This window comes from Rhinatrema bivittatum, chromosome 3, assembly GCF_901001135.1.
Source record: "Rhinatrema bivittatum chromosome 3, aRhiBiv1.1, whole genome shotgun sequence".
Taxonomy (NCBI): Eukaryota; Metazoa; Chordata; class Amphibia; order Gymnophiona; family Rhinatrematidae; genus Rhinatrema; species Rhinatrema bivittatum.
The window spans coordinates 155,240,251-155,259,782 of record NC_042617.1 but is presented as its reverse complement, the minus strand read 5'-3'; the positions used below and the strand labels follow the sequence as shown (position 1 = coordinate 155,259,782).

At 44.7% G+C, this 19,532-nt stretch overlaps 1 protein-coding gene across 5 annotated transcripts in view; it reads left to right on the top strand.

The window, feature by feature from the left end:
• B3GALNT2 (beta-1,3-N-acetylgalactosaminyltransferase 2) overlaps window positions 1–19,532 on the top strand; it is a 141,456-nt gene that overhangs the window by 89,946 nt on the left and 31,978 nt on the right. For all 5 annotated transcript variants that reach the window (XM_029593851.1, XM_029593849.1, XM_029593850.1 and 2 more), the window contains one exon: window positions 7,665–7,743. In XM_029593851.1, the coding sequence (XP_029449711.1) occupies window positions 7,665–7,743 (79 nt within the window). The remainder of the gene's footprint in view (window positions 1–7,664; window positions 7,744–19,532) is intronic.

The following is a 19,532-nucleotide window of genomic DNA, read 5'->3' as shown; positions in this document are numbered from 1 at the left end:
ATTTCTTTTTTTCTGTTTTGTGAATTTTTTAAGGTGTTTTTTTAGTGGTTTTTTTTTTTTTAATTTATATTCCATGCATATCCAAAATACAAGGCAAATTACAAACATACATAATAAAAACAGATACATTATAAAAGACAATAAAACAGATAAAACAAAAGAAAAGAAATTGCACACCAAGCCAGATGACATTCTTCAAACCTTACCTATAGGCCAGAAAACAAAGGTAGCTCTCCATAACTAAATGGCCCTCTCATAAAAAGGCAATAATCGTGCACAGTAAAACACTTCTAATGTGTGCTCTTTACAAATAACATGCAGTAAAGCATGGGAATGTGTACTATTTAAAAATAACACCAGTGTTTGGAAACATGTTATTTATGAATAGCACATGTTAACTTACTTTTTAATATGTCCTATTAATATTAAAAAAACAAAATACTACCCAAAGATTTATGAGGTTTGATATTCAGAAGCCATTTAGACAGATAATGGCTACCCGGCTATATTGAGAGCCATATGCGACTAAATTCTAACCGCATAAGTTAGGGGTGTTCCAGGGGTGGGCGGGAGGCATTTCCGGGCGGAGCAGAGTTAGCCGCATAAGTTATGCGGCTAACTCAGAATTAGCTGACTAAGCTATGCGGCTAACTCTGGTCGGGCCTTAGGGCTGTCCCAAAGTTAGCAGTTTAGACATAACCAGCTAACTTTAAGATATCCAGATATATTATGTGGTACTACCGCTCTGCTGAGTATACTGTTGGTTAGCCAGATATATTAATCTGGCTAACTAGCCTAACCACACAGCAGCTGAAAATGGACCTCTATTTCTTAGGTCATTTTAAAAGTCTGCATGTTCTAAAAAGAACCCCCAAATACTACCAACTTTTAAATAAGAAAAGAATACAGTAATTCATACCTATATATGTATATTGAACTACAATTTAAACCCATGTAGGTAGTTTGGGTTTTTTATGAATCCATAAAGTGTATGTGCCATACGTTACTTCTGTGTACTTACCAGTCTCGAGCACTCAGTGCTCAGTAGTCGTCCCCCCCCCCCTTTTTTTGTACTGAGAGATACTTTCTCATAGTCATTTTGCCCTAGTTATTTAACCAGCATTTAAACTAAGCAAGGTGGGAAATGCAAACTGACCTTCCCCTCCCACAAGCAAAAGGTTCTGAGATAAACAAAATAAGCCCTGAAGAGAATAAAAGGCCAATGTCATTAATGGAAAAATAAGAGAGCAAACAGAAATTAAGATGGAGGGACATGGATCATTGTCTTAGAAATGTGCAAATACTGGAAGTCTTGTTAGCAAACTTACAGGCCTATCCTGTAAAGTGCGGCCACGTTTACCCTGCTCCTAAGCCGCTTTTAACTCACGTTCCGGCCGCGTTAGCCCTTCCTGCGATCCCGAATCCCCTTTAACCTACTCCTACCGCGTCCTAAATTCCCCAGGTAACCCCTTCCGCCCGCGGCATGTATATTGCATGCAAACGAGCGAATTAGCTCGATATTGCATGCAAACGAGCCAATTAGCTATTCCCCTAGCATCCCGTAACCCGCGCCCCGACTAACGCTACCTTTCCCTGCCGTTTTGTCGCGCGTTTAACCTGCAAACTTACCGCCTACCCTGACCCAGGCGGTAGAGGCATGGGTAAGGGTAGGTGGCAAGCTTTCCCCCAGCCCTCGCTCACCTGCCCCGGCCGCGATCATGGGTGCCGGTCTCCGTGGCAGCCCCAGTCCTCTCCCCTCCTCCCGAAGCCAAAAAAAAAAGCTTTTTTTTTTTTGGCTTCGGGAGGAGGGGAGAGGACTGGGGCTACCACGGAGACCGCTTTCCTCCCCCGTGCAAGTAAGTTGTTTCGCCGCTTGTCTCTTCTCCCCCCTCCCGGAGCAGGGCGCGAAAAGCTGCCTTGCTCCGGGAGGGGGGGGGGGGGAGAGAGATGACAGCGGCGAATCCAAAAAATAAACGAAAAAAAACTTAAAAGCTAAAAGTAAGTTGCTTCGCCACTGTCATCTCTTCTCCCCCCCTCCCGGAGCAGGGCGCGAAAAGCAGCCTTGCTCCGGGAGGGGGGGGGGGGGGGGAGAGATGACAGCGGCAAATCCAAAAAATAAGCGAAAAAAACTTAAAAGCTAAAAGTAAGTTGCTTCGCCAATGTCATCTCTTCTCCCCCCCTCCCGGAGCAGGGCGCGAAAAGCAGCCTTGCTCCGGGAGGGGGGGAGAGAGATGACAGCGGCGAAGCTTTCCCCCAGCCCGGACGCCGGCAAAAACTTACTTTTTTGCAGCCATCAGCCCTGAGCAGGAACACGATCTGGCCTGCCTTAGCTCCTCCCGACAAGATGGCCGCCTGCACGGGGAAAGCGTGCAATTGGCCGCTGAAGACGTGACGTCACGACATCACGTCTTGAGCGGCCAATTGCACACTTTCCCCGTGCAGGCGGCCATCTTGTTGGGAGGAGCTACGGGAGCCAGATCGTGTTCCTGCTCATGGCTGGCTGCAAAAAAGTAAGTTTTTTGCCGGCGTCCGGGCTGGGGGAAAGCTTCACCGTTGCTAGTGTCCCCCCTCCTCCCGGAGCAAGGCGGCTTTTCTGCCCTGCTCCGAGAGGAGGGGGGACACTGAAAAGTCGTTTCGCCGCTGTCTTCGCCGTTGCTTCGCCGCTGTCAGTGTCCCCCCTCCTCCCGGAGCAAGGCGGCTTTTCCGCCCTGCTCCGAGAGGAGGGGGGGCACTGACAAGTCGTTTCGCCGCTGTCTTCGCCGTTGCTTCGCCGCTGTCTTCGCCGTTGCTTCGCTGCTGTCAGTGTCCCTCCTCCTCTCGGAGCAGGGCGCGAAAAGCCGCCTTGCTCCGGGAGGGGGGGGGGGGGAGAGAGATGACAGCGGCGAATCCAAAAAATAAACGAAAAAACTTAAAAACTAAAAGTAAGTTGCTTCGCCACTGTCATCTCTTCTCCCCCCCTCCCGGAGCAGGGCGCGAAAAGCTGCCTTGCTCCGGGAGGGGGGGGGGGGGAGAGAGATGACAGCGGCGAATCCAAAAAATAAACGAAAAAAACTTAAAAGCTAAAAGTAAGTTGCTTCGCCACTGTCATCTCTTCTCCCCCCCTCCCGGAGCAGGGCGCGAAAAGCAGCCTTGCTCCGGGAGAGGGGGGGGGGGGGGGAGAGATGACAGCGGCAAATCCAAAAAATAAGCGAAAAAAACTTAAAAGCTAAAAGTAAGTTGCTTCGCCAATGTCATCTCTTCTCCCCCCCTCCCGGAGCAGGGCGCGAAAAGCAGCCTTGCTCCGGGAGGGGGGGAGAGAGATGACAGCGGCGAAGCTTTCCCCCAGCCCGGACGCTGGCAAAAACTTACTTTTTTGCAGCCATCAGCCCTGAGCAGGAACACGATCTGGCCTGCCTTAGCTCCTCCCGACAAGATGGCCGCCTGCACGGGGAAAGCGTGCAATTGGCCGCTGAAGACGTGACGTCACGACATCACGTCTTGAGCGGCCAATTGCACACTTTCCCCGTGCAGGCGGCCATCTTGTTGGGAGGAGCTACGGGAGCCAGATCGTGTTCCTGCTCATGGCTGGCTGCAAAAAAGTAAGTTTTTTGCAGGCGTCCGGGCTGGGGGAAAGCTTCACCGTTGCTAGTGTCCCCCCTCCTCCCGGAGCAAGGCGGCTTTTCTGCCCTGCTCCGAGAGGAGGGGGGACACTGAAAAGTCGTTTCGCCGCTGTCTTCGCCGTTGCTTCGCCGCTGTCAGTGTCCCCCCTCCTCCCGGAGCAAGGCGGCTTTTTCCGCCCTGCTCCGAGAGGAGGGGGGGCACTGACAAGTCGTTTCGCCGCTGTCTTCGCCGTTGCTTCGCCGCTGTCTTCGCCGTTGCTTCGCTGCTGTCAGTGTCCCTCCTCCTCCCGGAGCAAGGCGGCTTTTCGCGCCCTGCTCCGAGAGGAGGGGGGACACTGACAAGTCGTTTCGCCGTTGCTTCTGTGCTGTCGCCGCCGTTGCTTCCTGGTATCTGTCATTTCAAATGACATTTGAAATGACAGATACCAGCGTGGCGTGAAGCCTTAGGCCCACGCACCCAGGATCCTGTATAGGCGCTCTATCCAGTATCCTGGGTTGCGCGGGCCTAAGGCTTTTCGGACGCGGCTTACATTTACATATAATTAGGCTTCAGGATCGAGCGGTAGGTGAGCTGCACTGTGCGGGCGGTAACCGCGGGTGCCGTAGGCACTAACGCAGCTCTTCCTACCGCTCGGTACTGGATAGGCCTGTTAGAGACTTAAAAGGCCATTATTGCAGATGCAGACTTTGGATATAGTTGAAATTGATGAGTCTTAGCATAATGGAAACCAGCATTGACATATTTGTATTCCAGGCTAGAATCTTTTCTGACCAGACAAAATAGAAAAAGGGGTCTGGGTGGAGTAGCTCTTTGTATTAGGACACAATAGTAGCCACTGAAATAAAGGGAGAGCGTGGAGAAACTGAATTACTGTGGTTACTACATGCAACTCTTCATTATGATGTAAGCTTAACTGCTTCCAGTGTAGTAAAAAAATTCTTAAAAGCAATTAGTTGCAGTAACTAGTTCATATTAGAATAATTTTATTTATTTATTTATTTAAGGGTTTTTATATACCGCAGTACATAAAGAAATACATCACTGCGGTTTACATTTAACAATAACTTAGCAACAAGCTTTACATTGACATTATTAATAGGTATTAAATAAAATAAATTCCATATAACAGTTTTGATGGAAAACAGACTGTACAGACTGTGGACCATCCAATAATGTATAACATACAATTAAAAAATTGATGTAACTATTAAATCTTTACAAACCAACACAATAACTGAAAGTATCTAAAACAATACCGGTTCTGAGAGTGGGTACAATTTCTATATTGCACCGAAGACATTTCTGTTATTTCAAGCTAATTAATATCATGATGGGGATGGGAGGGTGGGGATGGATGGGTGGAAGGGGATGGATAGGTGGGCAGGTAAGGTGAAGGAGATTGAGGAGGGAAAGAGGGTAGGGTGGGAAACGGAGCATGGGGAGAGAGGGTAGCAAATTGATAATGTAACTAGCCATTAATTCATGGGTGATCAAATGACATCTTGAAAGTGAAAATCAGGTACTTTGGACAACAGCAGTGGTAGTGTCATTGGCCCACATGGGCTAAAGGAAGGAAGACTCAGCCTTACTCTTAATCATAGGTCATTTAAATGGAAAATCCAACAAAAGTCCTTTTTTTTTTTTTTTGAGAATTTTTTATGCTCTTAAAATGTCAAATTGTGAAATGCTTAGCTAATGCTGTATCAGTCTTTCAAATGAATTCATGATGGTCCATCATCTCCCAACGAAAGCTGGTAACCCGACATGGGGGCCGTGGTTCAGACTGTTAGTTCTTTTTGCTAGTCCTTTTGCAAGGGTAGTATTCCTGCGTCAAAAGAACTTATAGGTAACATCATTCGACAAAATTTCATATCACAACAACCTATTCTTTATTCCCAGATCAACAGCACTTCCAGGGTACTCACATAAATGTTTCAAAAATGGCAGTCCAGCGTTTCAATTCAAATCATTGTTCTTACTTCCGGGAACCTCCAGAACTGACTTAAATGCTATTGAAATGACGTCACAAAGCTCTTCTCCTCCTAAATAAGGGAATACCATTCAACGGAGGCGTTTAAACCAGCAAGTGACACGGTTGTCAATTTAAAGATCCATTGCTGCTCTTTCAGATTTAAAACTCTGTTTAAATCTCCCCCTCGCAGATTCTCCTGTATTTTTTCTAAAATTCTCCAACGTAACTCATCAAACTTATGCTGGAATTCTTTACAATGTGCGACCATCGGGGCTGTGAGCTTCTCAGTGGTAATACAACTTCTATGTTCAATGAGCCTGGTACGAACCATCCTCTTAGTCCTTCCCACATAATACAATTTGCACGGACATTCTATCAAATATACTACGTGTGTGGATGAACAGTCTGTACGTTGGTAGGCTCTATGTGTACCTCCTTGGGGGTATTTACCCATGTTTCCCCCGTAATGGCTTGATCGCATACAGAACATCGTTGACAGGTCCAATGCCCACAGGGTTGACTCAAATCATTAATAGTTGGTTCTTTTAGAAATGAATGCATCAAGGAGCCCCCGACTATAAGTGATCAAAGGTCGTTCTTCAAAAGCATCCATGTGAGGTTTCAAAATTGACCAATGGCGAATGATTAGGGATGCAATCAAACTGGCTCTGTCTGAAAATGGCACTGTGCAGACTAAAGGAGACCTGCTGTCTTCACATGTTTTGTCCAATAAAAGCCAATGGCGTTCTGCATTAGAAGCTCATTTTAAAGCTTTCTTTATGTATTGAATAGAATAGCTGCTCTGTAACAATCTACTGGCCTGAATTTCTGCTTGGAAAAAAAAATTCATCTTTGTTGCTGCATAGCCGTCTTAGATGTAAGAATTGACCTATAGGCGAATTCTTATGTAAATGAATGGGATGAAAGCTGGTATAGTGTAGAAGAGTATTTTTTTCACAAGATTTTCTGGACAGACTTGTGGCTATTTTATCTCCATCTTTTTGTATATGTATGTCCAAGAAATCTATATGAAACTTGTGGTACAACATTGTAAATTGTGTTACTCCCACGATGAAATTCTTGCAAAGCTTCCTCATCCCCTTGCCACAAAAAGAAAATGTCGTCGATATATCTAGTCCATTCTGATATCTGTTGAAATTCTACAGCATTATAAAGATGTTGCTCTTCGAACGACGTGACATAAATTTGCTAAACTAGGGGCCATACTGGCCCCCATTGCAGTTCCATGGATCTGTTTGTACCAAATTTTCTGAAAAACAAAAAAATTCTGACACAATGCCTTTTCCGTAAGAGCCATTAAGAATTCAGTGGGTATCCGATGAGGACGAGTACGTTTCTCTAATGTCAGCTTGATTATTTCCAATGCTTCTTGTTGTGGAATGCTGGTGTAGAGGGCCTGGATATCCATGGTGACAAAAGTATCATTAGTGACATTATTCATGGAATCTAATTTGGATAGCATATGTTTAGTGTCTTTGCAAAACGATCAAGACTCAGAAACAAATGGCTATAAAAAAAAAAAAAAAAAAGTCTACAAATGTAGATAGCGGCTCTAAAAGAGATCCTATCGTTGTGACAATGGGTCATCCAGAGTGAGCGTCTAAATTTATTATATACGGATGAGTGTTGGTGTAGTCATACAATTTGACTGAAAGATTGCCAGGGACGTAAGCTTTTTGGAGTCTTGTGGTAGATTATTCCACAAGGTTCAAAATGCTGTAATATAAAATATGAAGCTATTTCAACTATTACCTTGTGGACCTTATACTTTCCAGGCATATTCTACTTTCCTAGATTTTTGTGACAAAAGTATTTCTAAATTAAACTTGGGATAATGACTGAACTAATATATCTTTGGGGTGGGGCAATACCTTCTTCGAGTTAATGTGTTAATTTATTTCTAACTTAAAATACAAAAATGTTTTTCTTATATATTTACTGTATCTAAGTGTTTAATATTGTAGAGCATGATTTTAAAAAATATATTTGATATGATCTACAACAGTAAACTTTATAAATATATTTTTAAATATTACAGCTGTGTTTGCTGTTTATACAATGTCTTTACTAGGCTGAGGAAGGATTACTGCGCTATGAACTTGCAGAAGGTGTGGAGGGAATAGCAGGAGGATTCACTTATACCATTCATGGTAAGTATTGCAGCTAGCTGCAGGGAAATGGAAGGATTCCTTGGCATGCAGCCTTTCACTTAAATGTCTTTTTTTTTAGTTATAATGCTAGAAGCTTGTAGCTCCATGCTTGTTAGGAAAAGGTACAATTTAAGACTGCCTCCAAAAGAAGATAAGACTGAATTTGATAGCTCCCTTTAGACCAGAGCTGCCATTAACTGAGAATGGAATTGCCTAAATTGTGGAAAGAAATTGCAGCATAACTATTTAATCCAATGAAAATTAGATTTTTACTTTTCAAGGTCTTGGGTAACATTTTAACATGCAATCAGTTAACAGAGAGAGACCCATTTTGTTTACTGATGGTATCCTTAGTTTATATAGCAAATACAAAAAAATGGGGATAATCCTAAAAAATATTTAGTACCTAGATGACTGGTTAATAAAGGTTTCATCTCCAGATAAAGCCCTAGAGTCCTGGAGGAAAATGATGAATCCCTCAGTCCCTGGGATACATCATACATTTTCAAAAATCCCATCTAACCCCGACCCATTCTGTTGCCTTCACTCGGATCATGAGAGAGACCCAATTAAGGAAAGCCGCCTTCCTCTTCATCCAGTCAAACCAGTCCAGATGAATGGATTATGTTCACATACCAACAGGTTTGCTAATGATATACCTTATATGCATTGGCTAGATATTTGGATGGAATTCAGCTCCTGAGGTGAAATCCCTGTGTGTTCCCTCCTTCAGTTGAGTGAGCTAGGACCAGAGGACTGTTTGGGTTTTCCTCTTTCCCCTTCCTCATTTATCCTCCTCCTCCCCCCGCTATATCTCCAGCCTCTTTATTCTGCAGTCTCTTCTCTTTTGCAACCCGAGTTGTTTGGCAGCAATAAAGTACGAAAAAAAGGAGGTGAGGTTTGTTGAGGAGAGTGTGTTTAGCGAGCTGGGAACGGGCTGGAGCAGGGTATCTTGCTGCTCTAGGTGTCCGGAGTTCTGAGGGAGAGCCTGGGTGAGTAGCACACTAAGTTTGGGATTTCTTTCAGGGAACCATGTGTACAGCTGCAGGGAGATAATGGCAGCGGAGCATGGGAAGAAAGGCATGCTTTGTAAAGCTTGTAACCTTAGGAAGGCATAACCTGGGAGAATGTCTCTGTATGGCTGCAAATGTCAGAAGACTCAGGAGGAGCTTTGGAGGAGTAAGTTCTTAGCCATGGGGGGATCCATGACTGTGTATTCTTATCCCGATTGTTTTTCGCTGAGGCCTAAGACTTGGAGGTAGCTCCAGCAGCCATTTTACAGCTGTGGAGCACTGCAGGAGATGTCTGGCCTACTTCCCTTGCCCCCAAGGGGCTTATGGCAGATTTTGCGGCAGTTTCTCAGTGGCTGCTGCTACTGCTTCACTGCAGGCTGCTCTGTGATTAGATATTTCTTCTTTACCCTGGGCAGTTACTTCAAAGGAAGTTTTTAGAGGTTTGCAGGCCTTTTGTATGGGCCAAGATTCAGGTCAGGGGAGCTGCCTCAGATTGCTATGGAGGTGCCGGCTAAAAAGGGACTCAGAACAAGAGACGACACAAGGACAGAGGACTTTATCCTTCTGATTCCCTTGAGGATTTTAATAAACTACCTCATGGGGAATGGTGATATGGAACTGGAAGAGGGAGAATGTATTCTAGAGGCTGTGGATGATGCCTCCATGCTGAATCTCTTCCAAAAGGATGAGCTAGTGTCTTTGATTTCCAACTCTTTGCGAAGTCTGAATATTGCAGGGCATTAAAAGGAGAATGCCTCCAGTTCCACAGAGGATCCAATTATGCTCGGTCTTAGAAAGCCATCTCAGTTTTTTCACTTCATAAGGCAGTGCAGGATTTGAATAGATCTAGAGCAAGATTCTCCAGAAGCCAGTTTTAAGGATGGCCATTCTCTGGCTAAATTATAGCCCTTGGACCCCACTGCACTGTAAAAACCTTGTTTTCTCACAGTAGATGCATCGGTCTGTTTGGTGACCAAGGGAACCACTATTCCTGTAGAGGGTAGTGCGGTTCTCAAGGATTCTTAGAACAAGAAGATAATCTGTCCTTCAACAGGCCTTTGAGGTGGTTAGTGTGGTGTTCCAACTAGCGACTTATAGCTGTATAGTAGCAAGATCTGTGTTGACTTTGGTACCAGAGCTACAGGACAATGCGGCTGAGGATAACCTTCAATTGTAACCTGGAGCTGCATACTTGGTCCCCTCTTTGGTAGGGGAATTGCTATTATTATGGTTGCCTGAAGACTTCTCTGGTTGAAAAATTGGTCACTGGATTCCATCTCTAAGGCTAACTTTCCTAAGCTTTCCTTTAAATGTCACTGTTTATTTGACGAGGAGCTGGAGAATATGGCTAAAGCATGGGGGACTCTAAGGTGTAGAGACTGCTGAAAGACAAGGCCAAAACTGTCTTGTCTGTTCAAATCTTGGGGTGCTTTAAGGGTAGGGCAACATCTAGTCAGAAGGTTAGCTTCTTTCTCAGGTACCAGTCCTTTCATCAGAAATGAGAAGGTAAGAAGGGTTCCTCTGATGCAGAACGCTCTTAAATATCACAAAGAGTTCTTGGGGCTCTATCTCCAGTGATAGGTAGATGTCTGTCTTAATTTTATCAGGGATGGGCCTGAATAATTTCAGATCAGTGGGTGTTAGATATCATCCAAGATGGTTATGCCCTGGAATTCTCTTGTCTCATTTTAGAAACTTTTATGGTTTCCCCTTGTCGGTAGTACAGCCCCACTGTTAGTCTTTTACCCTTCTCAAATGGATTTTCTATCCATAGAGATTCAACATTTCATTTGGTTTCCTGCAGAACTTTTATCCTGTTTGACGCAATGCCTTTTTAAATATATAGTGCCACCCATCCACCAATTTGACCCATCCTATTATTTCAGTGTAATTTGTTTCCTGGTATCACAGTGTCCCATTGGTTGTTCTCCTTCCACCAGGTCTCCGAGATGCCAATTAAATCATTATCTACCTCTTCATTCAGTGTTATGCATTCTAACTCTCCCATCTTACTTTGTAGACTTCTAGCATTTGTATGCAGACATTTCAAAGTATGCAGCTTGTATTTTTTTTTTACAAGTTTAAGTGATGTAACCACAGTACAATATCATGAATACAGTAAAAACAATGACTGCATACGCAGACCTGAATACACATTTTCTTTTTAACCATTATCAAATGACAGGTAGCACAGACCACAAACAGGACATTCATTCATACCATATGTATATCACAAAAGCTGCACAAACCACTATAAGGTACTAAACCTCTTATAGAACTGAGGGGGTCATTTCCAAGTTTGTTGATAATTGCTTTTCAAAAGTTTCTGCATATATTTGGCATCCAGTTTTTCTAACTGCATCAAATCTTAACATTTGAGAAAACCAGAGTTTAACAGAAGGGAAATCCTTAGCAATCCAGCATTTCAATATACCAGCTCTAGCCCCTAATAAAGCAGTTTGAATAAATTCTTGGACTCCTTTAGACAGGCCCTCTACCCATTCAGTGAATCCTAATAATAAACATTCCCCAGTAAAAGGGGGTTTCTAAGTGGCAACTTTTCAATAACATTCATCACAGCTTCCCAGTTGTCATACAAGTTAGGGCGTAGGGTAAAACACTGAGTATATGTACTCAAAGTGACATTTAAGGCAATCCTTTGAATCTCTTAATCTCATTCAAAACGCTCTAGAAGCATCAGAATAATTTCTGTGTAATATCTTGAATTGCATTTTCCTAAATTTAGAATCCATAAATAGTTTTCATTCTGGTAAATATATTTTCCTAACTGTACCAAATTCCGTAGTCCATCTAGAAGCTAGGATGATCAAAGATTTTGAATCTGTTTTCTCAAATTGCAGCTTATACCAAAGAGCCAATTTTTTTCCTGAAGCCTGTACAAGTAGCAAATTCAGCAAAGAATTAGCAGCGAAATGGCAGAATTATTCTGTTTCAATTCTAGAATATAATGCCTAATTTATAAATAAGCATAAAATGATTGGGAAGATTGTAATTTCTCTTTAACTGGTCAAAAGAATAGAGAGTTTCTCCGAGGACAAGCAGGATGTAGTTATCACCCTGTCCCCTAGACAGAGCCACTCAATCTTTTTTTCCTACGGAACCATGTAGACACGGTATTCAGCTTTGCTCACTCAGTTTTTGAAATTGATATTTTCTAGAGCTGCAGCTGTTTTTTTTCCCCTTTACCTTCCGGTAGTTTCATTTTCACTTTTCTTTTCCTTTTTTCTTCTTTCCACTGTCTGCCAGCCGCATGGCAGGCCTTAGTTGCTGTACAGTCTGGCAGAGTTTAATACTATCCCTTACTAAACTATAGGTGCAGTATTTATTTAATATGTGTCCTCTTCTTGTTCTGTCTGTTTTTATACCTTTGTCAGGTGCTGGCAGGACTGACAGATCCTGTAGGCCACTGAGCCTGGGGACTCGCCTGTGTTCTACCCGGGCAGGAGTTTCATGTCGTTTCGCTGATCCGTTGGCATAGATGAAGGTTCAGACAGTGAAGAGATCGAGGACCACACCATTCCTGTTGGGGGGGTAGTGCTCATACTTCCCATATTCAAAGGAACTAGTCTCCATGGGCAAAAGCCCTGGTAGACGTACCCTCCCCTCCTGCTTGCCTGTGAGAGAGGATGAATAGGAAACTGGGCAAGCAGCTTGCTACTGCAACTTTGGTGCCATGCCCAGTATCGGTTGCCTATGCACATCTGTGACCAGTGCACCGATGATCTAACATGATATCAGAACTGCGTCGTGACCAGGACTGCCATTGAGCCCCATGGTCACCCTTGATGTTGTCGAAGTACCGGGGTGCCCTCTGTGCTATAAGGACTACATACGGCAGCAAGTGCTATGCATGCTTTAAGCGCGCTGGCTGGGCCTTCTGTACTGTACTGCGCATGCTGTAGAGTCTCAGTGCACTGAAGGAATGGCCTCTACCTTATTTATTTAAAATTTTTTGTATACCGCTTCTTCAATAGAGGTAGGTCATCGAGTGCCTTGGGCCTTGATATGGCAGAGTAGCAACACCAACCTCTAATATCGGGGACCATGACTGCCATTGAGTGCCATAGTCTCCCTCGAGGTCATCGATGCCATAGCTGCCCTCGACATCATTGAGGTGCTGGGCTGCCATGGAGACCCTCAGGTGTGTTGGCCAGCGATGCCATTCGTTGCCACTCTTGACAATATCTAGCACCAGCGACGAGGCACTGGGATTGGCATTAAGTGCCCTGTGTGTCCACAGGTGACAGGGGTTTTGGCGAACTTGGTGCTTCAGAGCTCTGGGATCACCATCCACTCAAGGCACCCTGGAGTGCCAAGGCATTCAGGCACAGTGATACAGTGCCCTCGAGGCTCTTTTGCGGTGTCCAGATGGGGCACCGAGGGGCATCGTGTTGCCCCATCACTGGTCTAACAGCTATTGGGCACCATGGATGCCAATGATCTCAGGGGCCCTGAGCCGCTGGGATTGGGGGAATTGGAGGCCCCATCTGGCTTTGTGTACCATTGGTTCTGAACGCTAGGGTTGCTATCAAGTCTATCATTAGCCATAGCTGCTGACAAGAGACGCCATTGAGCTCGCAGCGTCTATGCCCTCAAGACGTATAGGTGAGCCGAGGGGAACTGTTGATGGCGCTGACAGTCATTGGTTCCTTTGGGCACAGATGAGGTGCGTTGGGTCTGCAGAGCATCCTCGGTACTGCAGGTCCATCAATGCCTTAGTGAACTGGGGTCTCCATCGGTGCTGCTGGGCAGTCAATGTCTGCGGGTGCCGGGGATGGCGCTATATACCGTTGAACTGGTCAAGACTGTCAAGTGCCGTTGAAGCCTGGAGTGCAGCATCATTTAGTGCCATTGATGAGATCAATTGTTGGTGAACGCGAGACCACTATGGGTTTCACAGGCTCCGTCACCACGTTGGGCACCAGTGGATGTAGTTGGATGCCACAGGACACTGCCGCAGAACACCATGTGCACCATCGGTCGCCATGGACTTCGCTGCTGTCGTTCCATGAGAGAAACATTGGTGAGCCATTCCCGATGTAATTTCAAGGGCTGTATGGGCACTATGGGGATGACACCATAGAATGCCACCCACTACCATGCCATAATCAGAGCCCCAGTGGTACTGGGGATACAGTCATCACACTCTTCCTATTCACTCCATTGGGAGTTAGTGCAGCAGTGGAGCACAGCATGCCTGGTTGGGTATGGCAGGGGTCATCCACTCTAAGCACCTCGAGCGCTGGCAGGCGCATTCTCTCTGTCGGTGCAGTACACAGCCATGACAAGATTCTGCCATTGTCGCATCAAGTTATCAGCCTCCTAGTCTGTTCTGCAGATATTGTGCTAGAGAACACTGGCGAGCAAGGTGCCATCATACACTCTGATTTCTTTTTGGCAGCATGCAGCTACCTGCTCTAATAGGTGGTGCTTGGTCCTTGCTGTGTTGTGGGATTCTCCCCACAAGCATGGCAAGTGGGTTCATAGGTGTACCGCCATCCATAGGATGGGATACCACTGTTTGTTTGAGTACTGGTCAGCGTGCTTTTACAGCAAAGGACGCTATTCTTCCAGTTGCCGTCTACTGTATGGGGATGTGTTTCCTCGTGGCAAGCACAACAGGTTGTGTACCATAGCCACAGGACTGACCTAAGACTGTTCCTGGTTGAGCCCCTCTCCTGGATACCAGGAGGGGGTAGTGTTGGGAACCTTCTCCTTCCTAAGAAGAGGACTGTCTTTAGACTCCTCCCTTTGTGCTTAAGCCCCTGGGGCTTTGTCTATTGTAGGTTTATCACCAAACTGGAACCTCAGTTCTTTTGAAATCTATACATCTCCTTGTAGCCCAGGACCGGGGAACAGCAGCAGCAGTCATTGAACCGTTTTTGGTGGAGTCCCTCTGTTGTTTACCATGGTGGCCTACCCCATCTGAGGGTGGCGCAAATGGCAGATTTGGTTGATTCTGAACCTCAGTGATCAGAGAACATATAACAACTCTCACTGAAGAACTGGAAGGATTTTTGGGATCAGGAGGCCCTGATTCCTGTTGTTTTCCTATCCCTTCAGAAAGGGGAGATACAACTGGCTTCCAGAGCGACCCTCATAGGTCCCTCTTTGGAAGACTAGTTGTCCACCACTAAATAATTGTCCCTTGTTCTGTTTCCCGGAGAAGAGATGTCACTGCTTCTGACTGGCAATCGTTTTCTATTCCTTGCGTGCTCAGAGAGCCGGTCAAGCGGTAGCGCTCTCTTTAGGTCGTCCTAAGGCAGAGTGGGTCTATTTCATGAGGAAGCCATTCCAGATTTGGTCTCCTTTTCGAGTTAGCTCTCTGGTGAAGATTAGGGGTTTCTTCCATCTGGAAGTCACCTTTGATACCTGCTGAGCTCAATGGGTGTTTTTCGTGGAGGACCATTATTGCCAGTCATGCTCACCTGCGGGACCATACCTCAGTGAGGAGTATTCTAGTCCATCTAATTGGTAAGTATGCCTTTCAACCTATTGCTATATCCATGGCTGAGAGAGTTGGGGGACGAGGGTCCCCACAACAGAGGTGCTATTCTTTAGTAGCAGTGGCTTGTAAGCTATACGTCCCCATTTTAGGGATAACCCTGTCTGCGGACAGGAGAGTCCTGGTTCATGCAGCGGTTGTTCCATTTACTGGACAATATGATTCCTTGGGGGAGGTATATGTAATCATGACTGAGGTATTAATACCTGAGCCATGTTGCTGGACAGTCTTTTCTGAAATCACACTGACCCTGCACTGGTACCCTTAGGGTTTCCAGGCCGGCGAAGAAATCCTGTTCTACAGGGGTTTGCACTTGTCACCCTGGCTTTCTGTCTCTTGGTGGAGTTTTTCTGGATTTCTCCTCCGAGGGATTTGCTCTCAGTTTTAGCTATTACAAGCAGGTTGAGGGCTCTAGCTCGGTGGGTAATGCCCTACTGGAATCGGCAGCGAGTTATTCGCTTGGGGATGAGAGATACAACCTAGAAACTTATTCTTACCCCTATAGTCCAGCTGTCTGCTTCCTTGTGATCTTTGCTCCTTCCTACTTCCAGTTGGAATGTCGAGGGGATGAGAAGAAAAGCTATGGCATTCGTGGTATATCTTAGTGTATACCTGCAAGGAAAGATACACCACTTTTTCTATATATTTTTGCCCAGTTCTGGCCAGTACTGCCTTTAGCTTTTCTCACTTCACTAGGTTGTCCAAAGTACCTTCCTGCTCACATGAACTATATCCTATAGACAAAATTGATAGCCCTGCCTTTGAAGGGTGCAGTGTGGATGAGCTTCAGGCCTAACTTATCTCCCTGCTCAGGGGTTTGGGCTAGTGATCCCATTCAGGGATTGCCTTTCATACCCTGAAATTCTTGATGCTGTCCTGCATGGTCAGCTGTGTCTGATACTTTGGCATGCAGTGTCTGTCACAGACCCTGCCATTGTTGCTGATTATTCTTCCAAGCATTGCTTGGGTTTTTCTGCCCATTGTGTGTATCAGCCAAACATGGGGCACACTTCTGCAGATGCATTCTGTCCTTCAGATGCCAGTGGACCGCAATTTCTTTCTGGAAAACTCTCTGGCCCTAGTTGTTTTCTCGGTTGTCTTGTAACACCAAAGGAAACTCTACATTCTTCATCCAAAAGCTGTTGTTTACATCTCTAGACTTTTTTTCCTGTATCCAGGAGGTTCTAGACCTACTATCATCATCAGGGTTTATTGATATAAAACCCTGATTGAAATGTTTTCTGTATGTGGCGTATGTTTCTTGCGGGAATTCACATCACTCCCCTGCCTTAGGCTTCTCTCCTATGCATTTGGGTTTTGTGTCTCAGTCTTTTCTATGGTTTTGTCTTTGTAGAATCCAACTCTTTTCCTCCTAGACCCATTTGTGGGTTGGTTACCTCACAGGCAAAAGGGAGAGAGAGAGGTGGTGCCTTCAGCACTGTGCAGTTTTCCGCTTTGACCTGCTCGGACAGCCTATAGCTTTGGAATCACCCATGTGTGAGGGCTACCATCCTGCTTGTCCTCAGAGAAAGCAGAATTGCTTACCTGTAACGGATGTTCTCAGAGGACAGCAGGCTTTAGTCCTCATGAAACCTACCTGCCTCCCCTGGGAGTTGGTTTCTCCATGTATGAACTATATCATGGACTGAGGGACTCTGCCTGGGGAGCAGGGTGATAACTACAGCTGCACATACTTAATAATGCATGTTTGAAAGTTCTAGAATCTTTGAGATCAAAGTTCCAAACAGGGCTCCATCTGATGAAAAGAGGATTTATATTCAGACAGCAAGGACTGAATTGCACAGTCTCCATAAACAAGCGTGGGAGTAGCTTGCTTATTGCGGCGGTTACTACCCCTAACAAATTAAGCGTGATACTTCACTTTGAATGCATATCCAGTGCAGCTTACTGCTTCAACGGCAGGGGGGGAATGAAGAAATCTAACAAGGCATTGATTTGAGCAGTATGAGTATACAAACATCGGGGTAACTTGCTCGATACGATGGTTACTACCCTCAAACATTAAGCCTTATACTTCATTTTGATGCAGCTCCAACACTGCTCTCTGCATCAATGGCGGGGGTGGAAGGAAATTAGAATAAAAAAAGTTACCAATAAGGGCCCTGAACTCAGCGGTTGGAGTAACAGATAAGTATGAGAAAATAAGTGTGAAAGCTTGCTGGGCAGACTGGATGGGCCTATTGGTCTTCCTCAGCCGTCATTTCTAGGTTTCTGTGTTTCTATCTCACCCTTGTGTAAGGATTAACATTTTGCTGTCCTCAGAGAAAACCTGTTACAGGTAAGCAACTCTACCAGGTGTACAGATATTTTCGTGTACATTTCACTGGAATTAACAATGGATAAGTTTTCAAAGTAGTAGGCAATTGGAACCTAACACGATGTTAGGTTCCAAATTAGTAATTACCACCAGGAAAAAGATCTAAGTGTCATAGTGGATAATACATTGCTTTTTTGACCGCCTCAGTACACAGAGCCAACAACGTCAAACAGAATGTTAGGAATTATTAGGAAGGGAATGGTGAATAAAATTGAGAATGTCAAAATGCCTTCTGTATTGCTTCATGGTGAGAGTGAACCTTGAATACTGTTGGCAATTCTGGTTGCCACATCTCAAAAAAGATATAGTTGCACTGAAGACGTTATGGAGAAAGGGAACCAAAATGATAAAGGGGATGGAACAGTTCTATGAGGAAAGACTAAAGAAATTAGGAATATTCAGCTTGGAGAAGAGATGGCTGAGGGGGGATATGATAGAGATCTATAAAATCATGACAGGACTTGAACAGGTAAATGTGAATCAGTTATTTACTCTTTCATATAATACAAGGACTAGGGGGCACTTCCTGAAGTTAGCAAATTGGAGAAAAATCTTTTTCATTCAATTTATAGTTAAGCTCTGGAATTCATTACCAGAGGATGTGGTTAAGGCAGTTAATGTAGCTGGGTTTAAAAAAAGGATTGAATGAGTTCCTACAGGAGAAGTCCATAAAATACTAATCATGTTGACTTAGGGAATAGCCACTGATTATTACTGGCATCAGTAGCAGGAGATCTAGAAGCGCTTCTGACTTTGGGAATTTGGCAGGTTTGACTATTAATTACACTAATAGCTGTATTTTACACACACACCTCCCCCATGTGTAATAAAAAAATGGGGGTTATGCACGCGGCTGGACTTTGCGCGTGCATTTTAGAAGAGGCCCGGCTGCTTGCGTAACCCCTGTTACGTGCACAAGAGCCAGGCCTCTATGAAGGGTCGGTCTCGGGGCGGGCCGGGCAGTGCCATTCCTCGCTGTCCCGGCTGCTGGCACAATTTACTTCAGGACGGGCCCTGAAGTAACTTGCGAAATAATAAAAGGTAAAAAAAAAAAAATAAAGTTTTAGAGGGTAGGGAGGTTAGGGTAGGGGGTAGGAAAGTTCCTTCTCAGTCTACTACTTAATTGGAGTGGACTGGGAGGGAACTGGGGAAGGCCCGATGCGTTGCTGAGCGAAAGTTGCCAAATTTGAACTGCGCCGCCTCTGATTTTATAACATGCGCATGTTATAAAATTACGCATCCCTGTGTACGTGCCAGGTAGCATGCCCATATTTTTTAAAAATCTACCCTCAGCTGTTCAAAAAGCTCAACTATAATCCCCAAAGATGAAGCAGGATTAGCTACAAATAGCATATCATCAGCAAATAAACTTGCATGTTTTTGTTCCAAACTACCCAAACTTTGTATACCTAGGTGAGATCTCAATTTAATAGCCAAAGGTTCCGCAGTCAAAGCAGTGGAGAGAGAGGGCATCCTTGTCTAGTGCCAGCCTCTAAATTGAATGGAGACTAGACCTGACCATTAATAAACAGCCTCGCCTGGGGATTTTTATATGGTAAACAAAGCCATTGCAAAAATAGTGTGGAATATCATATCTTTCCAAAATTTAAAAAAAAAATAAATTTCCATTGTACTTTACCAAAGGCTTTTTCAGTATCCAAATTAATTATATTTGCATTATATTTTGTTTGCATTAGCAGTCTTCTTATCAGTTAACAGGGGTAATTTGAAATTTTTCTGCTCTTTATTTAAAGGCACATGGGATCACTTTAGCATTTAATGCAACCTCTCTATCAGGCTGCTCTAATTTCCCTGTTCTGTTGGTATCCTTCAAAGATACATCATTCTCAGCTATGCGCTTCTGAGCAACTGTCTGCTTTCCCCCATTCATCTAGTTTAAAAGCAGCACTGT